At 36.8% G+C, this 23450-nt stretch overlaps 1 protein-coding gene across 1 annotated transcript in view; it reads right to left on the reverse strand.

Annotated features, from left to right (window-relative positions):
- Positions 1 to 2552: 2552 nt before the first annotated feature.
- Positions 2553 to 23450, reverse strand: part of LOC139731997 (actin-binding LIM protein 2-like) — a 226290-nt gene continuing 205392 nt past the window's right edge. Inside the window, exons 14-23 of the mRNA XM_071642870.1 lie at positions 22706 to 22857; positions 22106 to 22228; positions 20547 to 20703; positions 19084 to 19110; positions 13113 to 13171; positions 12355 to 12421; positions 11540 to 11763; positions 6080 to 6151; positions 4994 to 5122; positions 2553 to 4182 (exon numbers count right to left, since the gene is read on the reverse strand). Of these exons, the coding sequence (XP_071498971.1) occupies positions 5009 to 5122; positions 6080 to 6151; positions 11540 to 11763; positions 12355 to 12421; positions 13113 to 13171; positions 19084 to 19110; positions 20547 to 20703; positions 22106 to 22228; positions 22706 to 22857 (995 nt within the window). The 3' untranslated portion in view covers positions 2553 to 4182; positions 4994 to 5008. The remainder of the gene's footprint in view (positions 4183 to 4993; positions 5123 to 6079; positions 6152 to 11539; positions 11764 to 12354; positions 12422 to 13112; positions 13172 to 19083; positions 19111 to 20546; positions 20704 to 22105; positions 22229 to 22705; positions 22858 to 23450) is intronic.

Consider the following 23450-nt stretch of genomic DNA (forward strand, 5'->3'; position numbering starts at 1 on the left):
GCTGGACACAAGGACTTTTACTATCATATCGTCGGGTGCCCGTGCATTGGCCGCTAACGCAATACAATTTGTATTGCGTTAGCGGCCAATGCACGGGCACCCGACGATATGATGCATTGATCATTTGACCAGGTGGATGCGTGTTTCTGTTTTGTTTTGTTTTTTCCTCATACTATTCAAAGCAGATAACAACACAAATGACTTTAACCCTATCACAATCATGATTCAAAAATTGGTATCTTAGACAGAGCAGGCGTGAATTCTGTGCCTTTGGAAGGTTTCACTGCTTGACGTAAAAGATGAGATGTCTTACTATTTCTGAACACTCAACAGACATGATGAATGAAAAAAATGAGGCAGCTAGCTCGATCGCTTCTTCGATCAAGCTATAGAGCACTGATAGGAACAAACCAACTCAGACAATAATATGTGGTAAAGATAGTGTTTCCCAAGGCAAATAACCAGGTACACACAAGAGCTGACACACAAATATATCAAATTATTACTGTTAATTACAATTTAATGTTAGTTCAACATAGATCCAAATGCTAGTAATCATCGCATACAATTCTGATTCAAGGCAATAACTCGCCTGAACTGAAATTCTGAAGAGTTGACTTAATTTTTGATAAAATCTGCATGTTTTTCTTTGTTAAGATAATGCCAGATTCAACATGCATGTTCACAATGAGGAATTCCATCGGAAAAATAAAACTGGCAATATACCCTTGCACTAAAAACATAATTTTCTTGAAGCCATGCAGTAGATAAAATTATATTTCAGTTTTTACGCATAAAGACGACACATTTTCACAGTCTAGCACTTTCACGATGAGCATAAATAATAGAACATACATATTTATCCAGCTGATGATACTCAAGTGCAGTGCAAATAAAAAGCTCTTATTCACATAACATTATTTCTACACTTTATACAGATGAACCAAAAGCAACACTTTGTCCAAAAGCAAAATACACTGGAAATGAAACCAGCCAACTGAACATTATCTTACATACCCAACACATATCCAACTACTTAATTCCTCTGTTTTGAAGAAAGTGAATACACTTCAAAGAAGACTTTCAACAGGTGGAACAATCAAATGTCCAATTTTGGGGTGAAAAGCACGCTAACATTGTAAAACATGAGTATTTACTTATTTATTTGATAACAAACATAAGTTATCACAGACATGAGAATTCATACAATGAATGGAAGAGGTGGTTTTGCATCCAATATCATAATATCATTGGATATCTATAATTTTCATTTGCATTATTAAATCTTAAATTACTCCACTCAAATAATTTAATTTCTGACCTAATGCGAATCTGGTCATCAAAATATACTTTGCACTTTCGACAGTTACATCATGATTTTTTTTAAAGTTAAATTTTGCCAAGTCTTAAAGTGCTTGGCATTCCAACAGTCTAATACATAAGATATGGTGCACAGAGAAAACATGGCCATAACTTGTATGACTGTCCAACATCAATGGGCACATGTTACATCTACAAGAACAAAATAACAAATAACATAACAATAATTCACCATTGGTCAGAAGTAAGAGCTTTAAAGGGCTGAGAAATATTTATCATAATTACATTTTTCTTATTTTTTACTTTTTTTCAAATCTTCTGTTGGTATAAGCTGGCAGCTCACATATTATTTGCTAAACATCGAAGGTTGTCGTGAACAAGAAATACTAACCATAACTTCTCGGGTAAAACACGTCAAAATATCAATCTGGCTGTCCTGCTACATCGATCAGTTAAAATAATGAAGTGACTGCTTTATCTTTTTAAGGCCACTGGATAATGCCTTGAGCATTCAAAGTAAAATGATAATGAAGACAGTCATTGGATGAATACAGATCGGTTTCAAACTGTTCACCTAATTTGAGCTGAAATCCCACAAATTTTTTATCATACTAATATACTAGCTACCACTGTCAGAAAGTATGGAAAAAATTAGGGATGAAATGCACTAGATCCCAACAACCTTGAATGCATATCAGTTGTACTTCCAAAAAAAAAAAAAAAAAGAAGCAGGAAAATTATTTGTAAGTAGGAAAGGGGTGTACTGACGGTGAATCCTGTAGATATTTGCAAGTTTTTAGAAGCAATTTTACTGATTTTATACCCCTTTCACGGCCATGCAATTGACCGCAACAACAAAAAAACAAGTTTGATTCGTTATGGCTGTTAGCTTCTGAGCAAATGGTGACTTCGCATGAGCAAATTCTAGTCACTTCATAATCACACAAAAATGAGCGGTTTGCCCTTGATGGCACGAACAACAACAACGGATGGCAGCATGTGAATGCAGGTACTGCACTGTTAAACAACGCACGGATGCAATGGACTGGAGCGTATCTGTATTATCTATGTCAGCATCATCAGCAACTATACTGTACAAGATGTCCATGGCATTTCAAATAAGTAATAGTCAAAGGGTTAATCATTACTCTCTACAAAGCAAAAGGACTTGAAGATGGCTTTGCCGTAGAAATAAAGATGATTGTCCTCGTAAAGGTATCATATTGCCCGTCACTAACAAAGCGTCCTGCATCAAGCCAGAGTGACACATTGACGATCTTCTTCTAAAAACACTGCTCAGGTGACGTCAGATATTAGGTGGTCTTCGCGCAAGGCTGTTTTGTCGAGACACTGCATAACAAAACACTATGTACATTTGTAATAGTGTAGTGACTACCTATCTAAAGCTAGAGGGAATAAGTCTTACAAGAACAGCAATCCAAACTTCCATCTCCACGAAAGTAATAGGACACGACTACACCATCTTCAAAATTTATTCATTCTTTTTTTGCAAATTAACACGCAGGAAGAGGGTATCATCTCTTCCAACCTCTCTCAACTCCAGCGTTGACTTGACAAGGGAGGACAATTAAACTCAAGGATGTGGGGACTGTTGGTAGACAAGAATTCAGCAGCGACACTAATGATGAAGGCATTTGTCATCCAAATTACACCGACACTTGATCTCTCAGACCAGTGAAAAGAAATCTATATAAAAAAGAAAAACTATGTACAGTATGCTCGCTCTTCAGAAAAGCGGAACTGTCCAAGTTTTGTTTTTGTCTTCCCTACATATCAACATTAGATCTCTCTATGTACACTTTGTATATGACATTATACATTATATCTTTTCAATCTTACTGTGTTGGACTATCAATGAGAGAAACAGATGAACCACACGGGCGTAACTCAGAAACTAAATTGCTATGTTATGTCTATGCTGCTTTTATTACAAGGTCACGCTACGACAGCCATGAAATATGTTGATGATATCTGTCCAACTGCCATTCTTCGGTGATAACAAATGATGTTAACTGAGTTATCTGGCCATTTGCTTAACATCCACTGCCAATCTCATCAAATCATCAATCAAACCAACACCATTATAACATCGCAGTTAATTAAATCACCATTTGTTTAATATATGCCTTGCTTAGTTTACTCTCAAGACTTTGACATTTATTCACATTGTTGCTTTTTTTTTTTCAATGTATGTGGCAGTGGCATGATAAGCCAATAACATGTAGTCTTGCTCCTAAACTTCCTTAGTGCACTCCACTTCGCCATTTTGCATAGGACTTGCGTACATGCAGTGTGAAATATGTGAACATATATACATGCTCTAATTCACAAAGTCTTTGTGTTACGTTCAAACAGTATAGCTATATAAAGTGTGTTCAAAATGTGTAAAATTTACACTGTACGTGCACTATATGCTTGCAAAAACAATATGTGTTTGAGTGTGTCTACTCATTTGAATTAAGGTGATTCTATAGTTTTTTTTTTCTTTTAATCAAATCCTCTTTTTGTCTTTCTCAGATCACACAAAATGCATGCACAATGAGCAAATTCTTCAAGAGTCACTGGATATTCACATCTGATATCAAATTTATATGACATCAATCTTGCAACTTGCCCTTTCTTTAATAGTGTCAATAAAACAAATCTAGTCCAGTCCCAACCGTGAGAGACCAAACTGACACGCATCTCCGTCACTCAGTCTCCTCCATCCAATTAGAGTAGATTCAGCCGATTTTGTTGAAGTTGATAACGACCTCCTCGGAACAGTGCATTCGTCAGCTGCTCAAATCCCCACCACCATCAAATGCGGGTGCCTTTCTTTCAATGCTATGCACTCGAGACCTGCAACACAAGATGAAGAAGACACCCAGATAAGGGTAATATGTAATTCCTCAAAGGAATGATTGTTTTCTATATGATAATGATGTTGACAGTCATGAACAGAAGGTGCACGATGATAATGATGTTGAAGAGTGCGATACAAATGATGAGGATAATGACGGCGATGATGATATGAGAGGATGATGATGAAGATGATGACATTGAAGAAAGATGATGATGATGATGATGATGATGAGAAAGATGATGGCAATGAAGATGATGATGACTAATCATGAGGATAATCATCATGATGACAAAAATATGATGATGATGGCAATAAAATGTCAGAATATTACTAAGAATTACAAAATGCTGCATACAAATCAGAAGTTATTTTGTAGTTACATTTGTAAGCATATCATCTCTCTCAGCTCAAATAGGGTACTGGCACTACATTAGCATTAATTTACATTTATACAAGAATGAAAAATAAAATACAAAATTCAGCCTGACTCAGTTAGTACCAAACACAGATATACACATACATACAAAAAGAAATTTAATAGGTGTTATGCATATGTTGTAAACATATTACACTATTGAAAAAATAAATGGCAATGGAATGATTTCTTGCTAGTCCATACGTTTTAGTTTGGTAACCAGGTTGAATTTTTTCCTACCAAGGCCCTAAAAAAAAAATCATGATTTTGTCCCTATTTTGGTGCCTGAGATGGCAATTTTGTAAACTAGGAGAATTCACAGATTTCTATCTTTAATAACTGTACAAGGTAATGTTACAAATGAATACACACAAACATATACACACACTCACCTAATACTAGCTGACTCAGAAAAGCAAAGCCTGTTTCTTCATCGTTACTTGCCGCCATCTTGGAAGTACGTGGAAATCTTCAAAGGTCATACCAAAGGCTCGGTAGAAGTCCTCATTCGACAGATGATACTGAGATGGGGAGAGACGGAAGATAAAACATTCAGGATCTGTTTGCACCAAAAGATACATTGTACTTAACCCGTCGAAGATGATCTGACATTGTTACAAGCATTTCCCACAGACACCTGTGCGAGTATACTTGGGACGTGTCTTTACCAGGTTTCACAGCCCGTTGAGGATGAGTCCCGAGTATACTCGGGCAGGGGTCTATGGGAAACGCATGTTGTAGCAAAATCAGTCTGTCCTCAACGGGTTAAAGAAGAACAGCAAGAGAGCATGTCTGAAAAGAGATGAAGGATGAGGGAAGGAAACGATGGAAGAAAACTGGGAGGAGAAAGATATGTAGGAAGAGGAGAGGAAGGGAGGATGAGAGAGATTCAAAAGAAGAGGAAGAGGATGTAAGATAGTATAAAGAGGGAAAGTAGGAAGGAGAAGAGTAGAAGAAGGAACAAAGGATGATAAGGAAGTCATGAACGACGAGGAAAGACAGAAGAAGAAAAAAAGGCTGAAAAGATGGATGAGGCTGAGAGAGACAGAAGGAAAGAAGGAGGAGGTTGTACAGAAAGAAAAGCAAGTAGAGGAGTACAAGAAGTTGAGGATGATAGGGAAGTCATGGAAAATAATGAAGAAAGACAGAAAAAGAAAACATGAGGATGAAAAGATGGAGGAGGAAGAGAAAGACAGGAAGGAAAAAAATGAGAGGATTTAAAGATGGAAATGAGTCAGAAGAGGAGGAGGAGCAGAGGATGATGGGAAGATGTCATTGGAATACGAGGAGGAAAGATAAAGGAATATGAAGTCAGGATGAAAAGGAGGAGGAGAAAGACAAGAAGGGAAGAAGGTGGGGGTTGTACAGGAGGCGAAGAGAAGGATGAGAAGGAGGAGGGAAAGGAAGAGGTGGTAAACGACGAATATGGAGGAAAAAATGGAGAAGAAAGAACAGGAGGATGAGGAACACCATCTTACCTCTAGATGAGTTCTGTCCACATCTTTGGGTAGTCTGTAGTTTGTGGTTCTAAGTACTTCAAGTGGATACAACTACAGGAGAGAGGCACATAGAGACATTGAATTATTTTATGTACTTCACAATCTATTCAAGTAAGGCTCTAAAATGTTTGGTAAACATAATATTATGACTAAACTGGGTACAATAATTCCCACACTGACTAAATAAACTTCATACAATTGAATAAAACAATAGATTTACATATAGAAAACCATTTTGTCAAAGCCGGCTAGTGGTTCATATTGTATGCAGAGGTGAGTAGCAGGAAACTTTTAGTGATGACAATGAGTGGTATTAGAAATACATCAAATGCCAAAATTCAAAATATGTGACTCAGTTTGGCAGCAAATTTTAAGGCATTCATTAACCTTCTCAAGCGTTCAACTTTTAAAATTCAAGATTTTTTTCCCCATCACAACTTACAATATGCAGCATGTTAATGGTAAGATTGTGATTTTAACACTGGATTTTGAAAGGTGGACAGGTATCAAAGGATATCATTTCAGCACCAGAAAAGACATACAGTCTGTATTGTAACCCTCTCTCTCATATCATATATTTGCTTCCTAGGTTACAAAGACTTGACCGACCTCCTATTCATGCACAGGCCATCCTCATGCACATCATGCAAGGTGTCCCTCTAGAAGCATACATTATACTTTACTAAACACATAATACACCCGTTGGTTGCTGCACCATCATTCTAATCACATATACTTGATGTCACAAAATGTCTGTTGCAAACAAGGAATATTTGCAGATGTCAACATAAATTCACAAATATTTTCCACATGCTGTGATTCTCCCTAGAAATAATACACTTTGTAAACATTTTGTTTACTTTAGTGAAGACCACATGAATTTACACAGTTGTTGGCAATCTGAGGGCAGTCTACATTGGAATCTAGAATATGCAAAATTTATTTTACACGTATGTATCCAGTGCCAAGAAATTTGTCACTTGAAATTTCCACTTTTAAAGTTACTTTAAGCAGTGAATGGATTGAGACACACTCTAGGAGTTTGAAAGCCAATTTGCACCATTTTATCATTTAGAATACCATATTCCACACCCATCCTGATATGTGCTACTTTTATGATTCAACTCGAATATGCAACAGATCAATTTTGGAAAAAAAAGTAAAACTCCCAATATTTTTTCTTGACATCGAATTATTCCTTTAGAATATCACAACTCTTAACATCTTCATTTTCTGCAAACCACATACCATCTGTTCAAAAACTGCATGAAAACGATCATGTGTGTTTACACACAATAAAATCATGCAGACGGTCAAAGGTCACTCGCAGACAGGAAGGTCAAGCGGTGTGAGATCAAGGCACTCACAAGAAAGGGATAAAAACAGAATGGGTAGCTTGCTTGCTTGCCAGGGGGACGGTTTATTTTTTTGCACCTTTATTGGTGTCATTCCACTGGGTAATTGCAAAGGTGAGGTAAAAATCCTGTAAATTCACCCGCAATATTAGCATTTGCCTCTAAAAAATGCAGAAAAGCATTCCCCTCTCCATGTTTCAATACAAATGTCATAATTTTGATGCAAATCATAGAACATTCACAGAGTGAAAGGATTACTTTGGTTTAAAAAAAATACAAAAAACCCATAAAGAAATGATCCCCTTTGCAGCTAGACTACAGGCAGGATAAAACACAAAGAAGGCTTTAGCAAAATAAAAAATAAGCTTTACAAATAATACCCTCTCCAAAATACCAATGGCCATGATAGCAGCGAGGGTGGGTAAAATTTTCCTTTAAGTTTCTGTCGTTTATCTACTCTTAGCAGCTCCAGCAGAGCCAAAATTGAGGCAGCATATTTATCCATCTCACCAGAGCTTTATACAGAATACACGCTAGACTCATACTGGGTTGTGTTACAATTTGAATAAATTTAATTTGTACCATTCCACTGAAATGAAAAAAAAAAAAAATTCAAATGTTTAAAAAAATCTGGCCAAGGTAACTCATAGTGAGGGGGCATAAACAAATGTTGGTTGGAAACTTGACATGAGATTGTATATGCACAACTGATCAGTGGGATATTCATGGGACTATGCACATATGATCTGCAGGATATTTGCGGGAAGGTTTCTTTTTTTTTTCGGGGGGTGGGGGGTTGAGGTGATGAGTGTCCACATCCATGGCATACTCTAAAATGATTTAAAAAAAACACCAAAGCAGGCAAAATATGCAAAAACATTACCTCCTTTCCCATCTTAGACTGATAGGGTGGGATATGAATAGTGATATGCAAGAGAAAATTTGCTTTTATAAATGACTGTAAAATATGGTAATTATCCACCTAAAACAAGCAAATCTCACAGTCATAGTCAGCCCCCCACAATGATTGGCACAATATAAACCTCTGAGTGGTGATGACTATTCTTGCTTATTTTCACGTCTCTGCTTATCATTAGTATTAATCACTTCTACAAAGAAGCATTGAACAAGTTTCCAGCTTTATATTGCTATCTCCTTTGTCTGTATAGATTCAATGACGATGACATCATTCCCCTGTTGAAGACCGGTCCTGTGTACAATCAGGCAGGGGTCTACAGGAAATGCATGTTATTAAATGGCAAAACCAGCTCATTTTAAACAGGTTAAAGCATAATGGGGAGCTTTTTGTTCAAATACATGTGATTTTTTAAAAATGATATAAATTGTCAGATTTTTAGTGGGGGGGGGGGGGGGTTGTGATTCATTTTTATTTATTCCACTGTCTTGTAAAGCAGCGATATACATGCATATGGTGTAATCTGAATAAAAGCACTGAAAAATTGATTGATAAATGATGCATGGAAAGATGGGGAAAATTTACATTTTATTTATGGGGGAGGATACCATTACCAAGTATTCCCATGTGATGGTATCAAATGTGAAAATTATTAAATGAAGAAGACAGAAATGAAATGGCAGCAAGCAAAAACTGCAATAATTTCTGGTGTTAAAGTGCTGCTCTGCTGTGAGTGCATGTGGAGCAGAAAAAAGTGTCCCATTTCATATATAAGATTAGACATGCAAAAAAAGTCCTTTTGTATACATATGATTGCATCTGCTTTATAGTAATCTCTTAATGAGTGTTTTACTGACAAGCCGGATTAACCAATATTAATCATTGTATCTCTCCCACTCTCTCTCTTCTCAATTCATGTGCATTAAATTCATGATGGATGAAATGTAGCTTTTCGCTCTTTGCTAAAAAAATCCCAGGCAGCTCTTGTACATGGGAATCAACTTCGGTGTTCACAAAAAAAGTTCCAAATTTGTTTTTATGTTACTGTAGTAAAGTGGCACCACTTACAAATCAAAAACATATTTTGCCCTTGCAATACACAGTCATAATTCTTGATTATTCAAACAAACAGACAGAAATATCAGGAACTCTGTCTGTTTGACTTTGCGCAACCTTAGAAGCAATTTTAAAAATCTGAACACTGGTATTCTGCTATTAAATGCCATCAAAGTAAATGATTTGGTGACAGCAGAAAAAAGGAACTGCAACAGGGTGTGCGCTGTGTCTACAGTAAAACCAAAGTACAGATTGGGAAAATCTTTAGACACAAAATAGGCAAAACCCCACTATCCTCTTATAATCATATGAACAACGAAAAAAATTATTGAACATATCTAATAGTAAATTATATAAACGAATATTTGCTTGGTGATCAAGATGTTAACAATCCTTTTACGATCTCATATTCTACTGCCTAAAAAAAAAAAAGGAAAAGAAAAATCATGCTAGGCATACCTATCCATATTCATGATGGTATATTTCAGTGAATGTAATCTTCCACAAGTGCTTTTTGCCACTTTCTTTCAATTTTGCTTGCTCACAACATCAAGCATAACACTTAAAGATATGTGCGATCATGTGTCTAAAATATACTTTGGAAGCCAGTATCCATCCACATTTAGCACCATTACCACACAGGGATTCTAACAGTCATCTATCACAATGCTACAATATGCGCAACTGTCGAGCTGTTAGTAGACATACCACAGGCATATCGTTCATAGAGGCTCCTTTTTCCTTCGGCGCAGATGTCTCAGGCAACTTGTGTGGTGGTTAGGGGTTAGTGAGTGGGTGTTGTCGTGGCAACCGCATCAATAATGCAATGATTAGAGAAGCCAAGCAAAAAAAAAAAAAAAAAAAAGATAGAGAGACATGCAAAATATAATATTGTTAATGTCAGGATGCATTCCACTGACCGATCCAAGAGAAAATGAAATATGCTGATTATCATTTCCTTACTTGTAGTTATTACTATGAATAACCGAAATCAACTGTGAAAACATCACCTCCAATGACTTTGAGCTGTTTTTTTTTTCTACACTTAAGTGGAATGAAGACACTGTTTCTTAAACAATGCTGTGGCTCAGTTTGTTTTTGTTTCTTCTTCAAGATTTGCTGACTTAGATGCAAAATGATGTTGAAGTGGATGAAAAAAAAAACATAAAAAGCAAACAAATCTTTACAAAAGTTTTGCTGTCATGATTATGATACCTACGTCAAAAAGTCACCATGCCAGTTAACCATTTCAATAATCAGTTCATTCACAGATCTTTGATATTTGGAAGCATTTGATGATGATTTTTTTTTCTTTCATATTAAATGAAACTCAATCTTTTCACATCATTCGAGAAACTGATAGCATGGAGGACAAGCTCAGATTTTCAGGAAACATTCGTTAAACAATGCCTTTAATGTCACATGAAAGCATGAAAAGTGGTTCCACAAAAAAATCAAGATACCTCTAAAAGTCTTTTCCCTTGTAGAAACCACCTGTTTCCAGTTTTACATGCACTAGATTTGCCCTTTGTCTGTCCGCATTTGCAATCTATGGGGACATTATGTGCACATTTGTTTTTGCTATATGCTGAGATGATATAAGTGAGCTTAGTAGTCATGTTACAAAATGACAAAAAAAAAAACAACAACAACGTACACTGTGAACAAATCAAACACTTCATAAAGATTAGAAGGGGCAGATGATATGTGTGTTTTTTTTCTCTCTCTCTGTTACATGCACACACAAACAGACACACACACAGACACACACATTCCCGCTCTCTCTCTTTTCCAACCACAGGGTGATGAATTTACCTAGCTTCTGTTATTGATGGGAAAGTGAGTTGTATACTGAACTTTAAAGGAGAAGGGGGTGGGGAAATCATATATCTACAATATAGAACAAATGGAATAAATGAAAGATTTAATCAAATGATTATAAATATTAAATCATATCATGATTTTCTGGCCCCTCTTGCTCTATGGTTGTGCCCAACATGCCAAATGCGTCAAGTGCCGTCTTGGGTTTCCATCCATGTGCACAGGCTTGCCGAGTGTTCGATCGAGGGGGGAGTCGTGCCCCGCGACATTTGAACCTCAGGGCAGACTTACTTGAACTTTGACCCTACGTACGATCCTAGGGGTACTGGTCTTTGGGGCCGGGGTGGAAATGCGGACCGCCTTGGACCCTTTAGCTACCTTGGGCTCCACGGCGGGCATGGACCGGCCCGTGGTGATCCGCAGTGTCCTCAGCTGGCGGTCGCTCATGTTGGCCAAACGGGGGGACAGCTCGCCGCTGCTGGCGTAGCCGTTGGAGATGTAGCCCTCAGAGTTTGCTGAAAGGTGGAGCAAGAAAACAGAGTTATGGATTTGTTATTAGTATGTCTTGTTTTTATCTCTTCGTCTCTTTTTTTTTTAGCTTTGCATTTTATGAACTAATTACAAATATCCTAAAATTGAATGAGGAGTGTATTTGTGCACACATAAATATGACTGACTAAATGAATGAATGATGAATGCGGAAGTGCAGATTGTTTTGTATAAATGAATATATAATCATATCGATGAATAAATGAATGAACATAAGTAAGGGTGCATATATCCCATATCTATTCACCTGTTCATTTATTCATTTACTTACTTAGCTGGCTATTAATTGATCAGCTTAGTCATTAACATGCATCTACAGTCAACCTTGCCTGAAGTCAAATCTATTTGGACTGAAGAAACAGCTGCTACTGAGAGAAAATTCCACTTATGAAGGATTAAAATCAAAAGAATATGAACAGAAGAGGACTTGAAAAGACCTTCAACGTGATTATTTGACTTATGCAAGTTTGACTTAAGCAGGGTTGACTGTACTTACTTTTTTTTTTACTTATGGAGCTGAATCAAAGAATGCTATAAAGCATTTTGTCACATCTTACCATCGCTGTACCACGATCCACTTCTGGCGTTCATTGGGAGAGAGTTGGCTTTCCTGTACGCTTCACTCTGATTGGTGGAAAAAGACAAATACATATCTTTTTACTCCCTAATCACTCGGAATCTAATTGGATGGCACTGCGCATAGATCAGCCTGAAACACACAAGAATGCTCAGTGACAAATTCAATTCCTTTGATCAAAATTGGACAAGAATTAGAGAAGTTATGAAATTGTAAAGTTTTGTGAAAGTTTTGCCGAAAAGTTCTTAGTAACAGTTCATATAACTATTCAGATGAATGAGCTGATGATGCAAAAATCTCACAATTTTCCACTAATAGTATACAAAAAGCTGATGAATATTCAAATTTTTTTTTGCTATAGAAAAGTCAAACATAATGTCATAATCTCACAATTTCAAGATATTATTTACAAACAAACTATATGGCAAGTTGTTATCCGATCTTTATCTGAAATCTTGAATTGATTTTGATCAAATGTGCAATGCACTATTTGATAAATTGTACTCTATCTTTTCAAGGTAACTTTTAGCTAGTCTGGAACTTCCCTTCAACTGCATGCTCTTTCATTCTGTTAAGCCGTTGAGGATGAGTCCAGAGTATACTCGGGCAGGTGTCTATGGGAAATGTGTGTTGTAGCAAAATCAGCCTGTCCTCAATGGGTTTATGGTCATATCTTTCGAGCAAGTGATCTATTTTACATATATGCATGTTTTCAAAGTTGACTTAAAAGTTTCTTACCAGGCTTTCATATTTAAGGTTCGGTGGAAGAGTTGAACTTCTTGGCGTCATTATATTTTCTGCATAATCAAAAAAAGACAATGAAAAATCACATAGCATGATTGGACAGATAACACAACAGTGTCAATATGGGCTGCAACCTCTTAACCTCCTTTGTCTTTCCTCTTCCATGGTTTCAATGAATGATTTTTCATACTTGTCACACTTGAATCATATTCTTACCCTCATGAGGTATCACAGGTAAGCAGAAGATCAATCTAAGCATTCAGTGTCAATTTCAGCAGACCTAAAACACCCAGACCCTTAAGAGTTTACAACAAACGTCTCTGGGAAATAATTTTGCTTTTGATTTTATATTTTTCCTTTATTTCTTATATTTTACAACAACAAAATATGCTTATATTTTATCATTAGAAATTACATAAACTCCCAGTTGCTTGCTACGGTTCGAATTGCTTTAATTGAAACCATTCAAGTCACTTTACAGGGCTGGCAGAAATGGGGGGGGGGGGGGGGGGGGTTGCACCCGTACATAGGAATACATAGGGTGTGACCACTTTGGGCCCCCCCTACTTTTTTACCCCTACAGTGGCTTCTAGAAAACAATAGAATGAACAGCACAGTAAGGCCTTTGCTTTTGTGCTGAAGACCTTTTTTTTGTTTTTATTATTGTGCTGAAGGCCGTTTTTTTTCTTTTTTTTCTTTTGCTTGTTAGCTCATGAAACCCGAAAGTGCCCCCCCCCCACTTTGGAAAACGTGGTGTTGGCCATGCTTTAGTGTTGCTCCGAGCAAAGATGCGGTGTAGTAAAGTCAGATAAATTCCACTCATCACATAGTCTTGTGGCTCTTATACAGTGAAATGATTTTCTAGCAATCATGCATAAAAAAAACTCAAGGGACTCCTTAATAGGATGTAATCACATATTTTTAAAAACCGGGAAAATTCTTTAACATCAGCAGTATCTCGTCAACACCACTCTGCTTTGCTAATGACTTATTGTAGACTGAAAAACATCTATATATATTTTCATGAAGAGCACACGACAGAGGTTCGTCACCTGCTTGGGAGATCTAGGATTAAAAGCTCTCCAAAACAGCAAAACATTTGGGGTTTGGGTTTTTTAAATCAAATTCCTGTGTGTTGACCTCAGATTATTATAGTTAGTATGAATTGCTTCTCCATGCCATCAAAGTGCTCATTTGAATGATGTGATAATGTGTTAATACAAATCAGCCTTCTTTACAAGCAGAAATAATAAAATTCATGATGAAATTGCAAAAAATCCAACTTATCACATGCAAAAGTCAGTTGCCATGCCAAACAATGATCCTTCATCGCTACAATCTTATCATTCTCATCGCCTTGACCACGACAATTAGAAAACTATGTCTGTTTAAATGAATTACAGCTTGTGCGCACGGATTCAAGACCTATCTCATTTCACTTCAATTTATACTGTGCTAAAATCATTCACGAGAACTGTAACCTGATTCATCTGTAGCTACCTCTTTGGCGATGTAATTTTTATGCTACATCGAAATGCTGATGGCCAAATTTACTTATTATCAAAGAGGGTATTGGCAGATTGCTACAGGAAGTGACAGGAAAGTAAGAATGGGGACTACACTCCGTCTTAAAAAGTCTTAAAATGAGTAAAAACATACTCTTTCTACACACTAATTTTTAACAAAAGCGATATTTGTGAATAAAAGTAGGTAAACAGCAGTTTCATTGTCATATACAGATGACAAATGCTATGGATGATGTCACATGAATACTTATGTTTGAGGGATTATATCTTGACACTACACTTCCACAAAGAATATATGCATCCAGGATTCTACAGATAGCTACATTTTTTCTCTTTTTAACTACCACTAAAAGAAATGCTTCAAGAAATGACACTTCATAAAGCAGAGTTCCACACTGCATTTTTACAGACTGCAATAAACAGCTTTCGTGACAGCTCAATTCAAGGAGTAGCTATATCTACACACTGAAGAATAACACCTGCAATGTACATAGTGATATCTGGTAATTGATAGGAAACTCTAAATGATGAAAAAAGAATTGGATGAATTTTAACAAGGATTGATATGATGTAGAGCATGACAAAATCTGAAGAAGAAGCCTCAAGTATCTAAACCATTGGGATATAGCTAACATCACATTTATGAGCTAAGTTAACAAAAAATATCTGCAATTTGCAAATGTTATATAAACAAAGACACTAATGGATCTATAGTGTAAGAATACTATGAAACAAGATTTGTTGGTTGTAAAGACTAAAGAAATGGCAGAGAATGATACAAAATGTTTCATGAGTTGAAGGGTGCAACAAATGATTAGTGGTCAGGATCGTTTGGAAAGAAGTAAAGCATGACTGTTTTAAGGAATATATGTTCATCCACCTAAAGCACAACTTTTATCTTTAAAAAATTAAAGAAGAATTTGCTCCCTTTCCTCTGGCAAGAAAGTAGTACATGTATCTGATATGTAAAAAAAAAGAAGCTTCTTTTTTTCAATAGTAAAATAGAAAAAGATGTTGCAATGCTAGAAATTAACGAAACTTCTTCCTTCATACTTTTTAGTGTTCAAAATATTTTCTACGAAGCACATTAAGATAATCAAATCCATTTCTACGACAAAGAATGATGGTTGAGATATTCATATTGTGCTTACAGAAGCATATTCGGATAAACTTTTTGTGGCTTCTGTGGTACAACAGGATTTAAAGTGCATATTGCCCCCACCCCCTGAATATCTGCACAACATCTATTCTCTTATCTTCTTTTGCCAATAATATATAAATTATATGTATATAAATATTTTTTTCTTCACTTGTGTTACGATCAGTTTTTGTTTTCACCTCTCAAATTGGTTTGAATATATCTGTGAATGAACACTACACTACATTCAGTCATATAAATTTCCAAGAATTTCATTATTGCCTTGCACTCTCCAACGAAGTTGAAACCGGACAGGTGTGGGAAGAAATACGTACAGAATGAATGTTTTGAGATTCTACGCAGTGTATAATCCACAAATAACTGGGATGTATACTTTAGTCACAACAGGACACACAAGACAAGGTGGTCCTACATTGCAGCTATGAGAATTTCTCATCGACAATTCCGGGGATATATGGAAGCAAGAGATTATCAATTCTAATTCTAGAGATAATATTTGGGCTCCTAGACTAGTGGTATCAGGAGGTGCGTTTCACGGAGATGTACTGTACAGTCTACTAGCTGATTTATATTTGCTATAACCATCAAAAAAACTGTCAAACAAGAACACATTCCTCACAACATTGTTACAAAATTGATTTTTTTTTTTTACAATCCGCTCTGCATCAGTTAATGACAATCAACAAAGTAGTAACACTAAATCATCTCCACTACAAGAGGGGAAACACCATTCCTGTTATGTATTCCTCACATAAAAGTGACACAGTGGGACTACATTGGGGATTTCCACATTATGTCTGTGACTATTAGACTGACTAAGGTAGGTAGGGCTCCAGTTAAAAAGGAAAATGTCCTCAACAACTGTACCATGTTAGGAAACTGCACACAGGGAAGCTCGAATGTTCTTAAAGATACCTTCTCTTCTTCTTTTTTCCCTGCCAGAGCAACTACTTTAACAATTTATGAATGATTCAACTATAGTTACAAATATTGCAACACCCGCACTTAGCATGTTTTAGTTTGCTGAACAATTACACAGTTACACAAGTCCAGATGACTTGCTCTGCTACAACACAAATATTAGCATTGGTGGGAAGCTCCTACATTGCATATGTGCACACAATGTGACCATAATGAGTTGATTTATAGCCTCTCTTATGAGTTTTCTGTCATCATTGTTATTCTACAGACCTCCAAAACCTGATACTAGTAAATCGTATTTGTAAATTGCTTCACAACCAGGCCTGACTGCCATGTTTTGTCAGTCTTTATAGCAAAGTCACTTGCTGATTTGAAAGAGAGAAATCATATGTTTTTAAAGTCTTACAATTATTTGAGTATCACTTCAGTTTGAGTGTATGTACATGTATGTGCTTCCAGTTTTTTTCTTTATTGCTTCTTTAACTCTTAAAAGGTACATCTTAACAAGTAAATGTCATTTGAATTCACATGAATACTTGAAATTTTTACCAAACATGTTACAAAAAGGCTGAAATTATATTTATCTGGAATCTCAAGATGACTTTCAGATAAGACTATTTGGGAAATCAAGTAGATATATTTTAATCTAGTCTCATCATGCCACATATGTATTTCAGGATAAAAACATTGAGAGAGGAAAAAAAAAACACCTTTAGGACTAAAATAGAGCAATATTATGATAATCAGGTGTGCTAAAGTCCACCTCTTTCAAAGACTTTTAGATTATACACTTCATCAATGCTATTTACCTTTTTCTTCTCCTATGGCTGACTCATCAAATCCCATAATATATGGGGATACATGCAACCATTAAATCAATCCTTTAAAACAAAATTCAGACAGTTTCTTTCTATGTCGCATTTTCCAACATACATTACTGGGATTATGGCAAATCAAACTGACCAACACCCAATCCCTTTGCAAAGGTCAGTTTATGATAATTCACTTTCACTAAATGACCACCATTTCAGGTCTTCAATTGTCTTTAATGGATCAACAAACTTACAATCTACCACATTTTTTTATTAGCAACATGACATTTGAAGTAGAGTTGCCAAGTTCACAGACTTATCAAAGGTTGACCTTTTTAGGCAGGGCAGGGAAACCCTACTCACAGAGTCGTGGCAAAATTTTGACACTCAGAAAGGATATGCGCAGCAACATCTTCCATGAGGGTGAATTAACCTTATACCCACTTGTTAGTGAGTCTGATATCTAAAGAAGATGTTTAAGAAGTCTAAACGAGAATACTGCCGGCACTTAATACAACAATAAATGTATGTGTTAAAATGACTTCATGATATTGGAATTTTGCATATATTTTATCAACTTAATTACTATAAAGACTGTAATATTTCTAGATACTTTAGACAAGGTAAACTCATTTCATCCCCTTCTTGGTTTCCATGACGACACGATCATGTCCTCAAGGCATGAACTTTGAAGTCTAATCGACTGACTAGTCTTTGGCTGCCAGATGCAAACAGAGGGTAAAAGTTTCTTGAAAATCATGCAGCATTCTGTCAGAATATCTCAGAAAGTAGAAACATAGGACTGAGAGGCGCAGGCTCCTGTCAGCATCAGTTTAACCATGAGACGGTTGCCATGACGACGTATCACCAGTGGGTAAATGTTGATCCATTCATGAGAATCATTATTCCGCATTTATTGGGAGTGGAGTGCGACAGTCTCCAAAATTCCACTTGTTAAGATAACTAATTAATGTTATAAAAAAGAGCTAACATTTTGTGTAAGGTTGACGAATCCACTTGAAAATGTTCCGTGACTTAATCACTTTAGAATTCATGAAGAGGGGATGATTTTAAGTGGTTTTTCTTTTCTTTTCAACCAAAGAGAAATTCCTTCTTTGAATCTTTCATGACTGATGCTTACAGGATATTGTTCAGAAGAAAAAAACAACAACTCAACAATATCACAAGAAACAGAGAAAGAGTCAGGTAAAACAAAAATAAAATCATGCAAGAAAATCGCAGATCCATTTTGTCATCATTCCATCGGAAGAATGCTTTGCTCATGAACTCTGACCCTTCAACCCCTGGGGTTATTTGAAACTTTCTACCCCTGCACGTCTTCTCTGCACTCAGAGGCAGGAGAGGAAGACTGCACTTTTGAACATGACAGATCAGCAGTCAGCATGGTTAATAGTGGTGTCCACTACACACATAATGGTACACTCTAGGCGTGCCACGTGTTCAATGGAAAGATGGGTGCTTCCATTGCATATTTGGGGGGAGGTTGAAGAGTCTGATGAGGGGTTGCCTCCTAGAGACTTTCTTACCTCTGTATTTTCGGTCTTTCAACGCCACTGTAGGTGGAAATGACAATTCACATCCAGAAAAATGAAAGGTACGGTATAATTGATGAACAGATGTAACATGCCTGACCTGATTCCCCTTCTCCTTTGGGGAGAAAGTTATAGATGATGCAACATACCAAACACAGACAGAGAGTAGTATCCATAATCACATACAGATATAGTAGTAACATATGCATATACAATATATTGTACATACCTTGTATTGTACAAAAAATCGTAACAACCATTCATTTCTCATGCTAAATCCAGATCACTGAGATTCTTTTTTTTTTTTTTACTTGTCTGTGTTCTTAGTGTGTCTCCCTCTCTCTCTCTCTCTCTCTCTCTCTCTATCTATCTGTCTATCTATCTATCTATATGTCTGTCTATCTATCTATCTATCTATCTATCTATCTATCTATCATCTATCTATCTATCTATTTATCTACATCTATCTATCTATCTGTCTGTCTGTCTATCTATCTATCTATCTATATGTCTATCTATCTATCTATCTATCTATCTATATGTCTATCTATCCATCTATCTATCTATCTGTCTATCTATCTATCTACCTATATGTATCTCTCTTTCTCGCCTCTCAGTTTATCCCACTGCTTCTCTTCTCTTATAAGTATTAAAGTAGTGCAAAGGTAAATAGATTCTTTTCTCTTTCAAAGAATGAGAGAGAGAAACATGCACAAAATCAAGACATTCATCTTCTTGCACAGTTAAAAACTTTATGAAAGCACTAGATGTAGCGTCTTATTGTCTGTATTACACAGCATACCCTGATTTTCATGAACACTTCTTGGTAATTTTGTAAGAAAAAAGAATAGGATCCATCCCCCTCCTCCCAAAAAATCAAAGCTTTCTAGCATTATGTGATCTTCAGAATGCTTAAATCTAATTTTTAGAGCCATGTAATTCATTGACAAAGCTAATAACACAATTTTATATCCCCAATGAGTGATATGATGTTGCTAAATCATAATCCACCTAAGGCTCTGTTTGATACATAAACTTGTTGCCAAAAGAGCAATGACTGGAAAGCTCTGTTTTAGGATAGGAAGGTTGGCTATGCTGTGAATGAAATCTGCCTACATCTGACCACCAGTTTGAAAGTGAAAGATTCTGCGATTGTGGTTTTGAAGAAAAAAAAAATCAGTATCAATGGTAGATTTTGATGGGATGTACTTCAGGCTGTACTTTCATGAGACACCACTTAACAGTTTTCATCAACAGAACTACAAAATAAGACCTGTACAATGATCAAACAAAGATCATCTGATATAGCTGAGCACCCTTGATTTTCTGGACTGGACATGTCAAAGTCCATCTACATAATATCTGAAATCTGCATCCTGACTCCTTGGAAGAGCAAGAAAGCCTTATCATCCATCTGAGATGCTCTGAATTTCACAGGGGCAAACCTTCTCCCTCACCTGCATCCATGGAAGAGTCATGCCTCGGACCGGTGGGAAGTTCCTTGTTGGCTGACGGCGCCCTCGACGCGCTCCTCGGGTCCAGGTTGCTAATTTTCCTCTGCTTCAGCTCCGCCTTCAAGATTTCTTTTCCCAAAGCCGAGTCCACTTTTGAGACCTGCAAGAAAGAAAGATAAGAGAGGGATGGTGAGGAGAAGAAAAAAAAAATGATTTGTTGATGTATAAAAAAAAATAATGGTTTTCATACATTGCAAGTGATACACTAGTTACTCATGCGCAATAAAGTTAAGTTGTTTTTAACTTGTCAAGCTCAAATTAGCTCTGTAGTCTCTATTCTTGGTGGCATATCCCTTCTCCTCAATGATTTTAATTTTGCAGAGACACACATGACCTTGTTTCTTTCTTTTTGAATCCATGAGATTCCTGTCTACTTCTACTTGTGCCTCTTTTTCTCAATCAGTTTGTTTTGGCTCTATTTCTGTCTCTACAATGTATCTCCAATTATACCCCAATCATACTTTCTCTCTTTGTATGTCTTTACCATATATCTCTCTTTCTGCCTCTGATTGTATCTGTTTCTTCATTCTATCTCTCCTTCTGTCTCTGATTCTGCAAATGTCTTTCCTTAGCTTTTGTATCTGACTCTCTCTATCTCTCTCTCTTGCTCTTTCTCTGTTTCTGTTCCTGCATATATCTCTCCTTCTGCCTCTGATTTCATCTATGTCTGTCTCTCCATCTCCCTGTATCTACCTCTCTCTCTTTTTTGTATTTCTTTCTACCAGCTGCCTCTTTTCCTGTTTGTGATTCCCTTAAACTCTCTCCCTCTCTTTCTCTCTCTGTATTTGCATCTACCATATATATTTCTCCTTCTGCTTCTGATTCTATATATGTCTCTCTCCATCTCCCAGCATCTACCTCTCTCTCTGTATTTGTATCTCTCATATATATCTCTCCTTCTGCCTCTGATTCTATATAATATATAGAATCTGAGAGAGACATATTATGTCTCTCTCCATCTCCCTGTATCTACCTCTCTCTCTGTATTTGTATCTACCATATATATCTCTCCTTCTGCCTCTGATTCTATATTATGTCTCTCTCCATCTCCCTGTACCTACCTCTCTCTCGTTTTGTATTTCTTTCTACCAGCTACCTCTTTTCCTGTCTGTGATTCCCTTAAACTCTCTCCCTCTCTTTCTCTCTCTGTATTTGAATCTACCATATATATCTCTCCTTCTGCCTCTGATTCTATACATGTCTCTCTCCATCTCCCTGTATCTACCTCTCTCTCTCTGTATTTGTATCTATCATATATATCTCTCCTTCTGCCTCTGATTCTATATATGTCTCTCTCCATCTCCCTGTATCTACCTCTCTCTCTTTTTGTATTTCTTTCTACCAGCTATCTCTTTTCCTGTCTGTGATTCCCTTAGACTCTCTCCCTCTCTTTCTCTCTCTGTATTTGCATCTACCATATATATCTCTCCTTCTGCCTCTGATTCTATACATGTCTCTCTCCATTTCCCTGTATCTACCTCCTGGCTGTGTGTATATCTCACCTCAGCATCTATCTGTCTCTCCTCCTCCTCATCACTGTCGTGTAAGTCTCCCATTGACTTGCTCCTCATCGTATACTGGTATTTGGCCAACGCTGGAGGACCGGGCCAGATATCAGACTCAATCTGGTGGAAAATAACAATAACGACAGACGGTTAAAGTCATCATCTACTTTCCAGGGCAATCTATACTACTTTAAAAGCTGTTACTTTCACAAGGTTTAATATTGGTGAATTTTGCATATCACAGCTGGGGTGTGAATTCAACAACACACAAAAACATTGCCACCTGATCTTGAATGCATTAAATTTGGGGAGTGAACTGATAGGCATGAATACACTTTACAGCCTTGGTGTCATATCATGAAAACAACATCTTGCAAAAATGTCTGTAACCTCCCTATTCACAAATACATCTGTAGGCAAAAGTAACTTTCAGCTTTTACAGCCATTGATTTATTTCTTCACTATTAAACATCAAGATCTTGTGCTAAAAATGTGCACTGTATCATTGACTCCACATGATGTCTGTGAAGAATACACCAATCAATACATAGTTCATCCCAGTTCGGCTTCTTACTGGTCCCGCATCACTGGGCCTACCTTGGGAGGTGCTGATGGATTTGGCTTCTTGGCTGCCGGGAACTTGGACTGCTTGACAAGTTCGTCCGACAGAGCAACGTCCTTCACTGGCTTCATCTTTGGCTTGAGGGCATCGAACGCACTGTGCGGGCGGGGTCGCCGGCGGTAACCACCTGTCCGGAGATTGAGGGGAGGATGGAGGTTAATGCCGGATTCATTCACTTTGTAACATTAATTTCCTGTTTGGACACCCTTTATCAGGGGCAAGAAGTACTTTGCCATGCCACTGTAGTGGCATAGCACAACACTGTTAAATATACATGTATCCACATGGTTTCAAATACATAGCACATACACATACAATAATAGTTTTGGTTGCATGCAAGTGATATACTCTTTTCTTGATAAACATAAGCACTAAATATGTCTCTGCAGCATAGAATAAAGCGATAACCTGGACAACTGGTGCAAAATTCAGAGCAAGACATTAAAAACTGACAGATCACAGAGATTTTTTTAAAAGTGATACAAAAGCAGGTTGCATCATAAGTCTTTGTAAAATAGTCTTGATACATTGTACAGGATACCACATTGTCACCAGTCAAGGGTGGAGATAAAAACTTACATCCTGACTCTTCCATAATGAGCAAATCCCCATCATGGATTTAAGAATGACTACATTACTACATATTTGATGAATGTAGCATTTTTTTTTTGCCTCAACAGCTTGATATCAATTCAATCAAAAGAAGGACATGATTTTGAT

Source organism: Diadema antillarum, unplaced genomic scaffold (genome assembly GCF_040938485.1).
Source record: "Diadema antillarum isolate AM-2024a unplaced genomic scaffold, OU_Dant_1.0 seq00000392_RagTag, whole genome shotgun sequence".
Classification (NCBI taxonomy): domain Eukaryota; kingdom Metazoa; phylum Echinodermata; class Echinoidea; order Diadematoida; family Diadematidae; genus Diadema; species Diadema antillarum.